Source organism: Panicum virgatum, chromosome 4N (genome assembly GCF_016808335.1).
Source record: "Panicum virgatum strain AP13 chromosome 4N, P.virgatum_v5, whole genome shotgun sequence".
NCBI classification, from domain to species: domain Eukaryota; kingdom Viridiplantae; phylum Streptophyta; class Magnoliopsida; order Poales; family Poaceae; genus Panicum; species Panicum virgatum.
Window position 1 is genome coordinate 42,916,354 of NC_053148.1, and position 15,367 is coordinate 42,931,720.

A 15,367-nucleotide genomic window follows, 5' to 3' on the forward strand; every position below is an offset into this window, starting at 1 on the left:
CTGTCTCCTGAATCGGCCTAGCTTTGGAACTGCTGGTTCTGTATTTTTTATATAGTTTTAGTTTATCAAGACTTTTTTTATGGTAGTTTATCAAGTCTTTTGGTTACTGTTGACGCAAAAATCAACACACTGGAATCCGATGGCAAGTGTTCGCCAAGCACGGAAAGTAGACCAAGTGTGCCAGTCAATTTGACCTGAAATTGACATGGGAGAAAACAAAGTCAAATTCGGGAGCGTATCAGCTGGGATTCCGAATATCTCTCAGGTGAGAGTATCGGCAAGCTTTGCCGATACTATAGACGATAAAAAGATATTAAATACAAGCGTATAGTAAAGGAGCATATCGGCAGGATTAGCCGATACACTAGACGACAAAACCGGCTTTTGGGCAGCCGATCGTGTATGTATGGCAAGATCTAAGCTATGAATGTGTAACTTAGATGATGCGAAGCTAAAAACAGATCTAAACCAGCTCTTGAGATAACAAAAGTGTCACTCCAAAACCTAAAACCGATCTAGTATATTTTTAGATGTGATAATGGCCAAAAAGCATAGAAAAAACCTACAAATCTAGCCGATATCGATAATTGATGAATAAATCTAGACGAGACGACAGCGATGCGCCCGGAAGTCAAATTCTAGATGAACTCGATAACTTTTGAATAGATTTGAACGAAGCCACAACGATGCGCCTGGTAGCTAAAGCTCAAATTTACTCGGTAAAACGAAAACTCACCAGCAAATCAAGTCGCTCAAATGTGAGGCGTCCTTGATCAACTTGAAAGAACTCGTCGAAAAAATAAGAGAAAAGGCGAAGACGCCGAAAAAGTGCAAAGCAATTGTAAAGTTTGTTGTATTGGATGTGTATCAAGTTTTTCTGGTCCCTTACAACTGGTATTTATAGCCTAGCGCTATCAAGTCCTAGCCGATTACGGTAAATATTACTTGACCCTAAAGAAAAGACTATTTAAAAGATAAACTACTTAATAAATATTACAACCGAATCATCAAGATTCTCGCAGACTCCGGATCCTCTCCTCCTTCCTTGATTTCATCGGCAACTATCGATCGGCCGAACACCAGAACGGACGAATCAACATCTTCACGGCATATTCCTCTGGTCCATCGGACGGACTCCCATCGGCCGATTCCAACCCTGTGCATCTTTTGGTTTCTTCCAAATCGGCCACATTCCCTTCACAAAAATCACCTTCCTTGACACGTGTCAAAAAACGGTGTCAACACATGCCCCCCAGTTTCAGAGTAAAAATGTCCTTTTTACTTTGAAATTAAATCTTTGTCATGATTATGCTGCCGAACGGTCTTTTCACTCACTGCAGCTTCGCTTCCCGTGCGGGTGGCGAGTGGAAATCTCTTCTCTGCCCTCAACCCTTCATCTTCTCGTTCGCACAACGGGAATCTGCCGATTCACCTTCCGTCTTTTAACCCCCGCGTCTCTCGATTAGATCAAGAGTAAAGGCTATGCCGGGGCACGCAACCGATTCACCTTTTCTGCCTTGGGTTATAAATCACCCATCGGCACTGTATTCTCTTCATCGGCCAAAGCTTTCTTTGCCTTCTTCTTCTTCCAGCCCAAAAAACCCTAGCCTCCTCTCCTTCCTCAAGACAGATGGCCAACAACAAGCGCATCGGCGAGGGCTCCTTCGATGTTCCTTCGCCGTTGTAGCGAAAATGGCCTCTCATGCCATATTTCAATATAATGTTTTGGCGATTGATGACATACACAACACTTGGACTAATATGATTGTTAAGATAAACATTCCCAGGCTTTTAGGTTCGAGTGATGACAAAGAGAAGATAGGCGTAGCTAGGCCCGAAGGGCCGCCCCTACGGGGGTTCCGCTACCCGGTTAGCGGACGGGGGTCGAGGGGGAGCCGCCCCTCGCGGGTCTCAAGGCAGCGCCCTGAAAGCTCTTCGGTCCAAAGGATTCGAAGATTGAAGAAACCGTGAAGAATCCAAGTCGAAAAGATCAAGACGAAGCAAATTTGCTATCACCGGTTAAACCGATGATGAGCAAATTTGTACTCATCGGTGCAATGAACTTGGCACCGGATTAACCGGCGTTGGGTGTTTTACACTCGTCGGTGCATTGACTTGGAGTACACCAGGCTAGGGTTTTACACCGGTTGAACCGACGCTAAAGAAATTGCATACGTCGGTGCATTGACAGATGAAGACAAAGGAAATTCTATACACCGGTTAAACCGACGATTGATTCTTGGTGAACGTCGGTGCAGTTGTCCAGAGAGTTAGTTTTTCAGCAACTACACTCACCGGTTAAACCGACGCTGCATCGGTTGATTACGTCGGTCGATTGAGGTAGCCGTTGAAGTATAACGGCTAGTTGGAAAATGCACTCACCGTTTAAACCGGTGATGACAAAAATGGGAGCATCGGTTTAACCGATGATAGAGCTTTTTGTTAGCCTTTTTCCAACGGCTAGTTTAGGGTGTGTGGGCTATATATATGCCACCCCACGGCTCATTTGAGAGTGCTGGAGACCAAGGAAGTATACAAGAGCCAAAGATCATCTCCAACCACCATAGAACTTCATTGTACATCATATAGGCTTAAGCACACTTGTGAGAGTGCTTAGTGCTTGTAATAGGGATTAGTTCTTGCGAGAGCTCCCTTGAGAGAAGTCTTGCTATGGCAAGCAATCCTTGTGATCCGTCGTGTGACCCTCCGACTTGGTGTGGAGTGGCAACAACACTTTGTGCGGGGGAAGAGGAGGCCCCCTCCTTGGTGGAGAAGCTCCGTAGTGGATTTCGGCCGAGTGACCTAAAGAGATGGTGGCGGTGCACGAGATTCGGTGTCTTGTGGGCACTTGCCTTTGCTTGCCGGCATCGCCTTAGTGGCGTAGTGTAAGACGGTGATCGGAAGAGCCTCGGTGTCCCGTGGACGTAGGCGTTTGTGCCGAACCACGTTACATGACCGTGTCTACTCGGGAGTTTGCATCCCTCTTGCACTTACCTCTTTACTTACCGTATTACGTTTCCACATTTACTCTATCTTGCATGCCTTACTTTCCTAGTTAGTTTGATTAGGATTGGCTATAGGTTGCAAGTTTTTAGGGGTAAGTAGAGAGTAGCATAGATAAACCTTAGTTATAACTAGCATGTATAAGACGTGTTAGGTTTATCTTATGCAAGTAGTTTGAGCCCTAGGTTAAAAAGCGATTAGCGACCCTATTCACCCCCTCCCCCTCTAGGGTCGGACACCCCGGTGATCCTTACAGCCTCTCCGCCCTCGTCTGGGGTAAGTCATTGTTTTTCTTCTTTGTCAATGCCGTATCTCTGATCTGCTTTTTGACCATCTGCTCTTCTCTGTAGATACGCTGCCATAGAACTCCCCCCAAACTTCCGGATCCTGGACGCAGGCACCCATGAGTACATCCGCGACCTCCTTCGCCAGTTAAATGAGGTCTGTAGTGACCTCGACCGGGCACGGACTCACCAGTGCCGACACCAAAACCGCAAGTAAGTTTTGGAACCATGTCTTCTTTAATGACCTTCAGATTCTCCATTCTAATTCCTTCCTCTTTCTTAGAGCTGGAGGCACAAGTCCAGTCTCTGTTGGACGCCGCCCGAGTCGCCATTGACTCGGTGAATGCGAGGGGGGACACCATCGCCGCGCGCCTCCAGAACATTCCAACCCGCGTCACCGAGGTCGCCGAGTACAGGGCTCACGAGGGTGCCGCCAGAGCCATCGCTGTTGTCTCCACCATGTCCGGGGCGGACTACCGGCAATGGGCGCCGGTCTTCCCCGAGCCAGGGCCGTGGCGCGATGCCTTCGAGGAGCTTGTTGAAGACCTCTACTACCCTGCCGATGCCGTTGCTCGTGACGTCAGCCCGGAGGGGGTCATTAGCAACCTCTTCGGGGAAGAGTCAGACTAGGTTGTAGTTGTAACAGGCTATTCTGTCTTTCTATAAATACAATCAATGAATGGCTCCCCTCGTTGGCTCTTGTCTTCTGTCTTTACTGTATTTTGCATTAATTTCTGTCTTGCAATCGCTCCAAATATACCAATACTTTCGTGCGATCATAATTGAACCAGAAAACCAAGTCAAACCTAAACCATGCATCTCTGGATTAGATTTTTTGATCTAAGGACGATACATGTCATATCGGCCACGAAAACACTTGAATGCATCATGATACGATCAAACCTTTTCTTATTTTTTGCGCTAAAGGTGATATATTCTCTGCATTGGCTATCTTGAATTCAACCGATCTTTCCACTTAATCGGCTATGCATCTACCCAAACGCTTGGGCAATATTTCTTCAGATACTTCCCATCAAGAGCTTTAGAATACTCTTCCCCTTCAAGTGTCTCTAAAATATAGGCATTGCCAGTAACGCATTTGTTTATTCTGAATGGTCCTTCCCACGTCGGCGACCACTTGCCAAATTTTGAACTCTTTGTTCCTATCGGCAGTATCAACTTCCAAATCAATTCCCCTTGGCCGATTTCATCATCCCTTTGCATCCATCGGCCATCCTAATCACATCTTCCTGTCAGGTACAAGAATCTCCAAACAATAATCTATTTTCTTTTCAATTTGGAGCTACTTCTCAGGAAGAGGGAGAAGAAACATCATCAGCCGATTCCATTGTACTGTTAGATGAAACCAAGGTCAAACTCCAAGAATCCCTTCAGCTTCTGAATCAAGACATCGGCCAACTAATCAAGAATGCACAACCGATCCGAGCCATCTTTGAAGAACTGGAGGGTAAGCTTCCAGAACCGATCGAAGAGACGTTAATTCTTGTAGCCTTTATCGAGAGTCATCGCGCAGAATTCAACAAGGCCCAGAAACAACTCGCCGATTGTCTCCAGTAGGAAGAAATCATCAAACAAAGGAATAACTTCAAAGCTTTAGCAGAATCGGCCATTGGGGAGATCAAATCTCTGAATGATACCCAGGCCAGCATTCGGAGAAATAAGGCAGCATTGGAAGCTGAACGGGATCGTCTTTTGCAAGAACTTTATTGGGTAAACCAAGCAATAGACATCGCAGATCACGATTTTTCTCAGATTCCATCGGCCATTACCAAACTCGAGGAAGACAAGCAAAAGCATGCTCGTCAAGCATATCAACTCCACAAGAGTTTGCGGCCGATTTCTGGCTCATCAGTAGATAACAACCAAGTAATTGAAAACATTGATCAAATTCGCCTGCGTGCGATGAAAGTAATCCAGGAAGCTCTAGGATTACTGTAAGAATACCTCATGTAATGTAATCTCCAGAATTAGCAGACAACTTGATCTTAATCCCGAAATTTGTTTTTATGATTTATTGCTCTAAGGGCGACTCATATCGTGTCGGCCATATTACAACCGATGCATCCAACTCGCGAATCGGCTTTTACATATTTTTTGCACTAAAGGCAATACTTTCCAGTATTGTCTATAACTTACAAAATTTGGCCGATACTACAATCGGCCATATCCCTCATTGATCAAGACTCTTCCAAAGAATCTCATGACTTTTCTGATGTAACTTCGTAATCAGCCATCCGAAAGAAATCCTTCTCCCATGCTTGACCAGAAAGACAATTCATCCGATCATAACTCACTATATGGGCTTCGGCCGATGCCACACTAAATGACGAATCGACTGATACTATTTCAACAGTATCATCAACCCACTGAATCAAGCATTGATGCATAGTAGATGGAATGCAACAATTGGCATGTATCCAATCCCGACCCAACAACAAACTATATGAACCTTTGCCATTAATAACGAAGAATGTAGTGGGAAGGGTCTTACTGCCAATTGTGAGATCGACGCATAACGCCCCTAAAGCAGGAGATACGACTCCTTCGAAATCTTTTAGCATCATATCAGTTTTCGTCAGATCATCTTGATTCTTCCCAAGCTTGCATAGCATAACATAGGGCATTATATTCATGGCTGCACCTCCATCAACCAACATCTTCGTAACAGGCTTGCCATCAACGAATCCCTTTAGGAATAGTGCCTTAAGATGTTGCCTCTTATCATCTTCTGACTTCTCAAATGTTGCTGCAATGGTTCCAAATTTAACTGTGCCATGGCTTCCTCTAATTCTGGCTCATGATCTTCATCATCTGGTACCATAAACTCTTTCGGCATTATGAAAACCATATTAATTGGCGCAGCCGATGATCCAGAATTTTGATCACTATCGGCTCTGGGTTTAGCACGCCAAACTTGTGACCTGATCCCTTTCTTGTGCAGATTTTGTTCTTATTTTTCCTCAATAATCTCCAGCTGGCGTAACCTCTAAACACGTCGCTTTTGAGACCTGATCAAACCTCCTGGACACCATTGGGATTGATCTGGTGATCAGGTTCACGTTCTGAATCTCTCCGCATCGGTTGATCATCTTTTATTCTGTCATCGGCCATCTGTTCTAGCCGATCATGTACATGCGCTCTTCTCCCAGCAGGATCACGTATCATTGTCATGCCCCCCCAGTCGATGATGCACAGGAGTGCGTTCACGCCAATAAGGCTCATGACGCGACCTTTCATATGATCGGCTGCCTTGACCATTGCATTCGGGACAATCGTATGCCGATGGCAATGTCAAATCTTCTTCCTAGCAGTAGAGAAAGAAAGGACACCTCCAATGATCTTGCTCGCGTCGCTCCTCTTCTTCTCTATGCTGCCGCCTTTCACGATCACGCTAAAACTTGTTCAACAGCATTTGAGACGTTACACGTCTACGTGGTGCCGATGAACATTCAACATCCCTCATCGGACCCTTTCCTTTGACCTCATCGGCCGCTATCTGCGCTTTAGGATCAACAGCTCCAGATTTCTTGGCCGATGATGATGTCAGAATCTTAGCTTGAGAAGAACCTTCATCTCTAGCCACATCAACCATGTTTGTGGCGAAAGGATGTCCGTCGATCTTCATCGTCTTCTTGGGAGCCTCAAATTTCAACATCCCTTGTTCGAAAGCCATCTGAATCTGCTGTCGGAAGACCTTGCAGTCATTTGTATCGTGCGATGTGGAGTTGTGCCACTTGCAGTACTTTATATTCTTGAGCTCGTCCTCCGATGGAATCTTGTGATGTGGCTTCAACTTGATCAACCCTTCCGACAATAACAAGTCAAAGATCTTATCGGCTTTGGTGATGTCGAACCCATACAACTCAGGCTCTTTCTTTCCAAATGGACACGTCACTGGCTTTTTACTGTTCTGTATCCACTCAGCCGATGCGACCGTTTCTTGCTCCTCTTCAGACTCATCATTAGCAGAATACTCCACATAGTTGACCTTCTTCTGAAAAGACTTCTTGGACTCGTAGGATCGAGTCTCTCCTGTCATCCGACTTGCGATCTGGCTAATACTTTCAAACTCCTGCGATGCATATTTATCTTTAATGTGCGGCAAGAGTCCATTAAATGCTGCATCGGCCAACTGCTGATCGGACAGAACCAAACTGTAACATCGGTTCTTGACATCTCTGAACCTCTGGATAAAAGCAGCAACCGATTCATCATTTCTTTGTCTCAAGCCGGTCAAATCGGTCAACTTTAACTCAGTAATCCCAGAGAAGAAGAACTGATGAAATTGTCTTTCTAGATCGGCCCAATATAATATGGAGTTTGCTGGCAAAGTGGTGTACCAAGCAAAGGCCGATCCAGACAAAGACAAGGAGAACAAACGGACTCTGAGTGCATCCTGGTTGCCCGCTTCTCCCAACTGTAGAAGGAACCTATTAACATGTTCCATCGTAGAGACTTCTCTCTGCCCTGAGAACTTTATGAAATCAAGCATATTGTACTTGTGTGGGAGAGGAATCTGATCATAAGCCGGAGGATAGGGAGTCTTGTACATAACGGACTGTTGTTTTGGCCTTAAACCAAACTGCTCCCTCATCACTTTAGCTATCTTCGTGCTCCAATCAACTTGCGGTTCAACTATTGGCATTTGGTGAGCTGCATGGTTCATCGGCTGTCCAGCCGATTGTATCTGATGTGTTTGATGTACTACCCGATTGGGTGTTTGCTGAGTCATCGTCGGCTGTGTAGCTGATGAATTAGCCGATTGTTGACCAGTAATATCCATGTACGGCACATTGACATACAGTATCTGTCCGGTTGCTTGATTGTGGAATACCCAGTTGATTCCCTTCTGATGTGGAGATTGCGGCAATAACACTTCTGAAGGAGACTGGGGTTGGAGCAGGATAGCAAAACGCTGCTGTGGGGTCATCGGCGGTGGCGCCGATGCATTAGTTTGTGCCATCTGTTGTGGACTCCATGCGTCTTGTGCATTTGGCTGTGTTGCCAATGCATCCTACCGTGCACCTATCGGCTGAACGACCGATGGATCAGGCTGAGAGGCTATCGGCTGAGAAGCCGATGCATTAAACTGCATCTTGGGTGGCGTAGAAAAGAAGTTCGGATGCATACCATACCCAGTAGCAGGATCCCATCCTTTAGGAAATACAGACGCAGATCTACCTTGCATAGTTATAGCAATCGGTGGCGTGGTTGAGTAGATAAGATCTGCCGTACCTGCCGATCCTGCAGAAGTCATCTGTGGTGGAGTTTGACTGTTGCTTGTTTCTGCCTGGCTATTTTGAGCCGACAGGGCTGCTGTCATAGACACTTCCAAGGGAGTATACTGCATCTGATCTGGTTGTATATAGTAAGGACCCATGCACCCTGGTAACATGCCTTCAGCAAAAGTCTTGACCACTGCATTGTGCACCGTGTTGCCCATGACTGTTGCACTCTTGATGAAAGCTTGTGCCACAGCCTGGCCAACTGCGTATATCATCTTGCTTTAATGTTGAGCCTCTGTCAATGGCTGGAAAGATGGAAGATCAAACTTCTTGATCACCTCACCAGATCTATTGACGCTGTATGATTTGAGGCATTCACGCTTGAATCTCTCCACCAGTTCTTCATATTCCTTCTTTTGTACTTCTTTGAGCTTATCTTCAGGAACAGGAATCTGGTTTTCTTCATTAACTACAGATTTATCTGTGAGTTCCACCATGTTGAAGCTTTCGTGTCCCACCGAGCGTGCCAAAAGATGTGTTGACGCAAAAATCAACACACTGGAATCCAAGGGCAAGTTTTCGCCAAGCACGGAAAGTAGACCAAGCGTGCCAGTCAGTTTGACCTGAAATTGACAAGGGAGAAAACAAAGTCAAATTCGAGAGCGTATCGGCTGGGATTCCGAATATCTCTCAGGTGAGCGTATCGGCAAGCTTTGCCGATACTATAGACGACAAAAAAATATTAAATACAAGCATATAGTAAAGGAGCGTATCGGCAGGATCAGCCGATACACTAGACGACAAAACCGGTTTTTGGGCAGCCGATCGTGTATGTATGGCAAGATCTAAGCTACGAATGTGTAACTTAGATGATGCGAAGCTAAAAACAGATCTAAACTGACTCTTGAGATAATAAAAGTGTCACTCCAAAACCTAAAGCCGATCTAGTATATTTTTAGATGTGATAATAGCCAAAAAGCATAGAAAAAACCTACAAATCTAGTAGATATCGATAATTGGTGAATAAATCTAGACGAGACGACAGCGATGCGCCCGGAAGTCAAAGCCTAGATGAACTCGATAACTTTTGAATAGATTTGAACGAAGCCACAGCGATGCGCCCGGTAGCTAAAGCTCAAATATACTCGGTAAAACGAAAACTCACCAGCAAATCAAGTCGCTCGAATGTGAGGCGTCCTTAATCAACTTGAAAGAACTCGTCGAAAAAAGAAGAGAAAAGGCGAAGTCGCCGAAAAAGTGCAAAGGAATTGTAAAGTTTGTTGTATTGGATGTGTATAAGTTTTCCCGGTCCCTTACAACTGATATTTATAGCCTAGCGCTATTAAGTCCTAACCGATTACGGCAAACATTACTTGACCCTAAAGAAAAAAACTATTTAAAAGATAAACTACTTAAAAAATATTACAACCGAATCATCAAGATTCTCGCAGAGTCCGGATCCTCTCCTCCTTCCTTGATTTCATCGGCAACTATCCATCGGCCGAACACCAGAACGGACGAATCAGCATCTTCGCGGCATATTCCTCTGGTCCATCGGACGGACTCCCATCGGCCGATTCCAACCCTATGCATCTTTTGGTTTCTTCCAAATCGGCCACCTTCCCTTCACAAAAATCACCTTCCTTGACACGTGTCAAAAAGCGGTGTCAACAGTTACATAGCCAGTCATTCCAACCCTGCGTCCCGTGTTGGTCCCATAACAAGAGTCGTCTCAAAAAAAAGTGGTGGTTGCCACGAAACTGCGGTGTGCTACCTGGTTAAGATTGTAGTCATTTTATTGTAATTTTTTATCCTAAATGCACTGGCGTCGATCAAGAACTATCATTTATATTTTTTTCCGTCATCATATTCTGTAGTGAATATTTATGGAGCATGAATTTAGGGCAAAAGTACCTTATAAAAATAAATTAAAAGTTTATATTTTATTAGGAATATATTTGTTTATTTTTGGACAGCTACGTACATTTTTGTTTGAGTGTCTTACCTATAATGATAAACTAGTATTATATTTTTAAAAATATCTACATGAGTAATTCGATGTGTACTACCAAAACTAATAACTAGAATTAAATTTAAGTTCACATATTGAAACGTTAATTAGGAGTGGAGGAATCCTCTTTAGTTCTTGTCGTATCAAAATTTCTTTTCCTTTCCTTTGTTCTCTGATCTTTCCTTACTACAGCTCTATGTATGCATGTTTCCATATTTTATACATCAGTTGCACCTTTTTCCCAGAATGAACCATGTACTCAAGTCAGCAAATTCATTGTTGCATGTCTGATTTGATGTTCCCAGCGGGCTGGTGTGGAAATAAAGGAAGCTGGGAACATCAGCAGCAGACATGCAATTTTTATGGGGTCTCGTCTCTCCTGTCTCCTCCAGCGACGGCGCCGACAATGACCAGTATAGTTTTCGACTGGATAACTACATGAACGCACAAGATCCAAAAGTGGTTTTGCTTGTATATACATACGAAATTGCTTCGAAAAAAGAATACGAAATTTGATGCCGCCTTGAGTAAATTAAACATGCTAGCTCGCATGTAGAGTGGACGTACGGTCTCTAATCCATGATCGGTGATTAAACATGCTATCTTGCGTAGAGTGGACGTACGGTCTCTAATCCATGTAGAGTAACTCCGATCCTCACCAAGACACCAACGGACCGTCGGCATGACGACCATTGGTCAGTGCCTTTGCTTCCATTTGATCGATCGCATCTCCATCCCCATCCAGCAGCCAACGATTGTTTTCTCCTTTCATTTCGTCTGAATGCAGCAGAGCGACAAGAAATTTACCGGCCTTGTTTAACGCAAACATTTTTCCCCCTTCCCTTACGAGAATGTATATATGTACAACGAACACTGGGCTTCAGATCCCCTCGTCCTCTCTTGGGAGATGGATGTACATGTACACACCAGTCAAATCCCACTCTTCAAATAAAATGCTGTTTTCATTTTGCTTATTCACACCAGCCAAATTCACCAGTAACTACATGCATTATTACAAACTCTCCCAAACCACACGAGCCAGTTTTTCATCAAAACCCACCAATCTGCTATACACTTTATACAAAATGCAGAAACCTGTTGTAACTATACTATACACATCATGTTACATACAACTGCAAACCAATGTGGGGGACAAAATTTTATACACACAAGTCACAAGAGCACAACCAAACCAGATGAAATAATCCCCGAACAAGCCGCCAAAGCCACATGCGTCAAGCTGCTTCAGATGCTGATGCATTTGGCTCTGGCAATGTTTGGTGAATCAGCAACGCTTTGCGAATTGCTGCATTTTCGGGGATGATTCTTCTGTTGGGCTGAGATTTGGAGATTCTGGCCTGGAGGGTACTGGGGAGATCAGTTCCTCGTCATCTCCTGAGTTTTCTTCAACCACAGGTAGTAACATGTTTTCAGCGTCCAACACATTGCTGTCTTCTTCCGGGTCATCGTCTTCCATGTCTCCGTCATCCAAGGAGACAACGTCGTGGGTGGCGAATTGATGAAAATCTACAATCTCACGCAAGAAGCGATTCTCGCGGGCATATGTCGAATTTTCCTGTGCCAGCCTTGATTTCTCCGCCAGTAATGTCTCCAGTTGCACAAGAATCTGTTTCAGTTTCAAAGACAAGTATTTCAGTATATCTTGAAATGGCTGAGTTTAGAATCATTTAATTAGGGAGTACCAACAGTTAGTAACTTATTTGAAGTAAAGCAAATACATTGTCACGTAAAAATAAAAATGAGACAATTGCCTCGACTTCGTATCACCAAAAGGGACAATTTACTGAAAAGTCAAGCATTTGATGCAAATGTTCAGAAATCTAACGATCATTAACGGGCAATCTATATTACTGATTTTCAATAATCGCTGATAATATTTCACGAGTTTTGTGATGTGTTATTGGTTTATCACTGATTCACTACTCTCAATGTAGTGGAAAATCAAGATGTACGTAAATCATGAAGAAAATTTCAAAACGAAAACAAAAAGTTTAAGCAGCTAAATGGTTCAGAAAAAAGAGTACCAAGTCATCGTCCTCTTCAGTTTTCCTCCCTTTCTGCTTTGTTTCTCGCAACATCTTGTTCTCTTCTTCTAGCTGAGCACATCTCTGCTTTGCAAAAGCTAGATCGGCTTTAACAGATTTTAGTTCACGGAGTAGAAGTTTTGCTTTAGCAGCCATTGCATTGGCAACCTGAAAAAAAAATTACATGGGCAAGAGAGAGGCATCATCACAGGCATGTACTGTAACAAAAAAATTATATACTCACTATCCGAAGCATTGATATATCGATGGTGAAAAGGAGAAAACTGATTATTATCAACCAAAATTTAATCTTGTGTGGGAAAAGCTATTCTGTCAGTTCAGTGTAACCAGAGAAATGAGCTGACAATGCCAACTGTATGGTCAGAATACTTGATTACACTAGAAAATGTATAACACGAGGCAACTTCAGCGCTATCTCTGTTAATTCTTTTATTGTTTGAAATTACATATCTATTAATTCTCAACCACTAGGCACATATAAGCAGAACTTGTCACTTAGTAGAGGGAACTGCACTAGAAATCTCTCTCAACAGAATAGCAAATATCCATATGTCTTCGTTTATTTATACTGAGAATTAATGCTGTACATAAATCCTGAAATCATAGAACCTATACTTAGGGCCTGTTTGGATAGTTACCCCTGCTCGCCAGGCTAGAGTTGCGACGCGGCCACAAATGTTGCGAGCCACAGGTTGCATACGTATACGCGGCATGCCTAGGCTTCGGCTGTGGACCAAGCATGTGCCTATGCATGTGCGGCAGGCGGCAGCCACAACTCTGGCTAGGCAATCTACGGCTATGATCCAAACAGACCCTTAGATGTGACAATTTAAGGAGATAAAACAACATATTTTCCAACAAGATATATAAGCATGTGTCACCTTACGTCGCGAGATGATTTCAGTTGCGTATCCTGGGCTGCAGATTCAGCTTGATTGAATGAGTCATTAGGAGAGCCGAATGTATCCGCGACAGAACTCGGCACATAAGAACTTGAGCCGGTAGGCTTCCTTCTAATTTGGATTTTCTTAGTCTCCTCAATAATACTGGATGTCTTACTATCCACAATTGTGAGTCCTTCCTATTTCAGAGGAAGCAGCAGGTCTTTAATTTAGGAAGTGACTCCAGAGGTTTATGCCATTAATAGGCTGAAGGAAAAGAGCTGTACGCCTGTACAGAGCTAAGCCAAGTAAAAAAAGAAAGAAAGAGAGGCATACTTCAAAAGCATTTCTGATTCTTCCACTAAGCTGGTTGACAGAAGCAGAAAGAGCCTCTGGCCTAATTCGAGATGCAGCATCTCCTGTCTTCCAGTGGTTTTCAAATGACCAACGAGACTGAGGGGCCTGAATTTACAAGAAATTGCAAGAGATGTAAGCAAAAGGGCAGCTTAAAATATTGCTGAAGACCATACAAGAGAGGTTCACTGGCGACTGTCAGTATATTCAGATATACATCACTTGCTGGTTGCTGCCTGACCTGATCTCCAGTGGATGAACTGGTGTTCCTATGGGTTTGTTCTTTCCTCAAGTCCTCAAACTTATGTGCGAAGCCATCCTCATCGAGAATTCCCTTTGCTTTCCTTGCCAAAGTTCCCCACAATCCAAGCTTGGGCTCATTTATGCTTTCGAAAGATGTGTAACTGTATGATGATGCCGAGGCCTACAGAAGCAAAACCGTTATTGTTGTAAGAGAATCAAAGAATATTAAAGGAATGCAACTGTGCATATCCATCCGATCACCAATAAGGCACATGACTCATGATTATTTAAGGCGTTTACTATCAGGAACTCGTCAATCTGTGCAGTCATTTGACGGTATACTGCAAGTGTGCAACTCCACTAGAGATAATAAGTACGAAGACGATCCTTGATTAGTCAGGAAGCGTTTTTCATTTCCTTCGCTATTTTGCCCGTGTAAGTCATGGCAACGCAAGGTGGTTAGGTGATCATATTAATTAGATTCAGGCAGCGTCAATTCCGAATCGGCTATCATCAAGAAATGGTACGGAAGCGGGGCTCGCAAGGCAGGGGAGAGAGAAAGAGGGGCAGGGGTGCGTGCCTGGGGGTAGGAGCTCCGGCGATCGTCAGCACCGACGGCGGCGCCCTGCTTCCGGCGGTAGGCCATGGGATCGGAGAGGGAGGAGTCTTGTACACAGCACCGCGCCGCGCCGCCAAAGAAGTGGAGCAAGCAACCGGCTTTTTGTGTGATCGGCAACCCGTCGCCGCCGACTTCCCTCCTCCGTGCTGGTGCTGATGGCAACCCAAAAGCTGGCGACTCCTCCTGGATCTCCAGGGAAAAGGAAGAAGAAGCAAAAAAAAAAGAAAAAAAAAACTGGCGACAGCGAAGCTGCGCATAACTTCTCCCCCACCACCAAGTCACCAACCCGACCCTACCTTATGGAAGACGACCAAGGGCTGGGCTAGAGAACCTGGGCTGGGCTTTAGGAAGATGGGTCCAAGAATCGGGCCCGGCCCAACTTGGGCGTTGCTCCATCGTCTTCCTCCTCCTCTCTGGGGGGAATTTTTTTAAAATAATATTATTTTAATAGTTAATCGAAAAATAAATGGTCATTTGAGAAAATTGCAAAAATAGATGCCTGTCAGCTCTTGGACGGCCGACAGGTCACTAATCGGCTGTTGAAAAGCAGACAGCCAAGGTGGCATCTGATGTGGCGCACGCGAGGTCCACGGACGCGGCCTGTCGGCTCCAAAAAGTCTTGTTGGCTCTTGGAAGGCCGACAGGGTCCTGTCGTCCCGA

The 15,367-nt window shown here is 44.5% G+C and overlaps 1 protein-coding gene and 1 long non-coding RNA gene across 2 annotated transcripts; one reads left to right on the plus strand and one right to left on the minus strand.

Moving 5' to 3' along the window:
- Positions 1-11,472: 11,472 nt before the first annotated feature.
- On the minus strand, positions 11,473-14,969 carry LOC120671302. Its single transcript, XM_039951600.1, has 6 exons — positions 14,669-14,969; positions 14,087-14,269; positions 13,828-13,953; positions 13,497-13,691; positions 12,590-12,757; positions 11,473-12,171 (listed from the first exon to the last, which is right to left on the minus strand). The coding sequence occupies exons 1-6, from the start codon at positions 14,732-14,734 to the stop codon at positions 11,830-11,832; spliced, it is 1,080 nt and encodes a 359-aa protein (XP_039807534.1). The 5' UTR covers positions 14,735-14,969; the 3' UTR covers positions 11,473-11,829.
- LOC120671303 lies at positions 12,985-13,801 on the plus strand. The gene is made up of 2 exons (XR_005673577.1): positions 12,985-13,611; positions 13,701-13,801. It is a non-coding gene; the product is annotated as an uncharacterized LOC120671303 (long non-coding RNA).
- Positions 14,970-15,367: the final 398 nt, after the last annotated feature.

Coding starts and splice junctions, on each gene's coding strand:
- LOC120671302 (XM_039951600.1), bottom strand. CDS start 14,734: ATGGCCTACCGCCGGAAGCAGGGCGCCGCCGTCGGTGCTGACGATCGC. Junction 14,270..14,668: donor GCCGGAGCTCCTACCCCCAG/GCACGCACCCCT, acceptor TTGCTTCTGTAG/GCCTCGGCATCATCATACAG. Junction 12,758..13,496: donor AACTGAAATCATCTCGCGAC/GTAAGGTGACAC, acceptor TTTTTTTTTCAG/GTTGCCAATGCAATGGCTGC.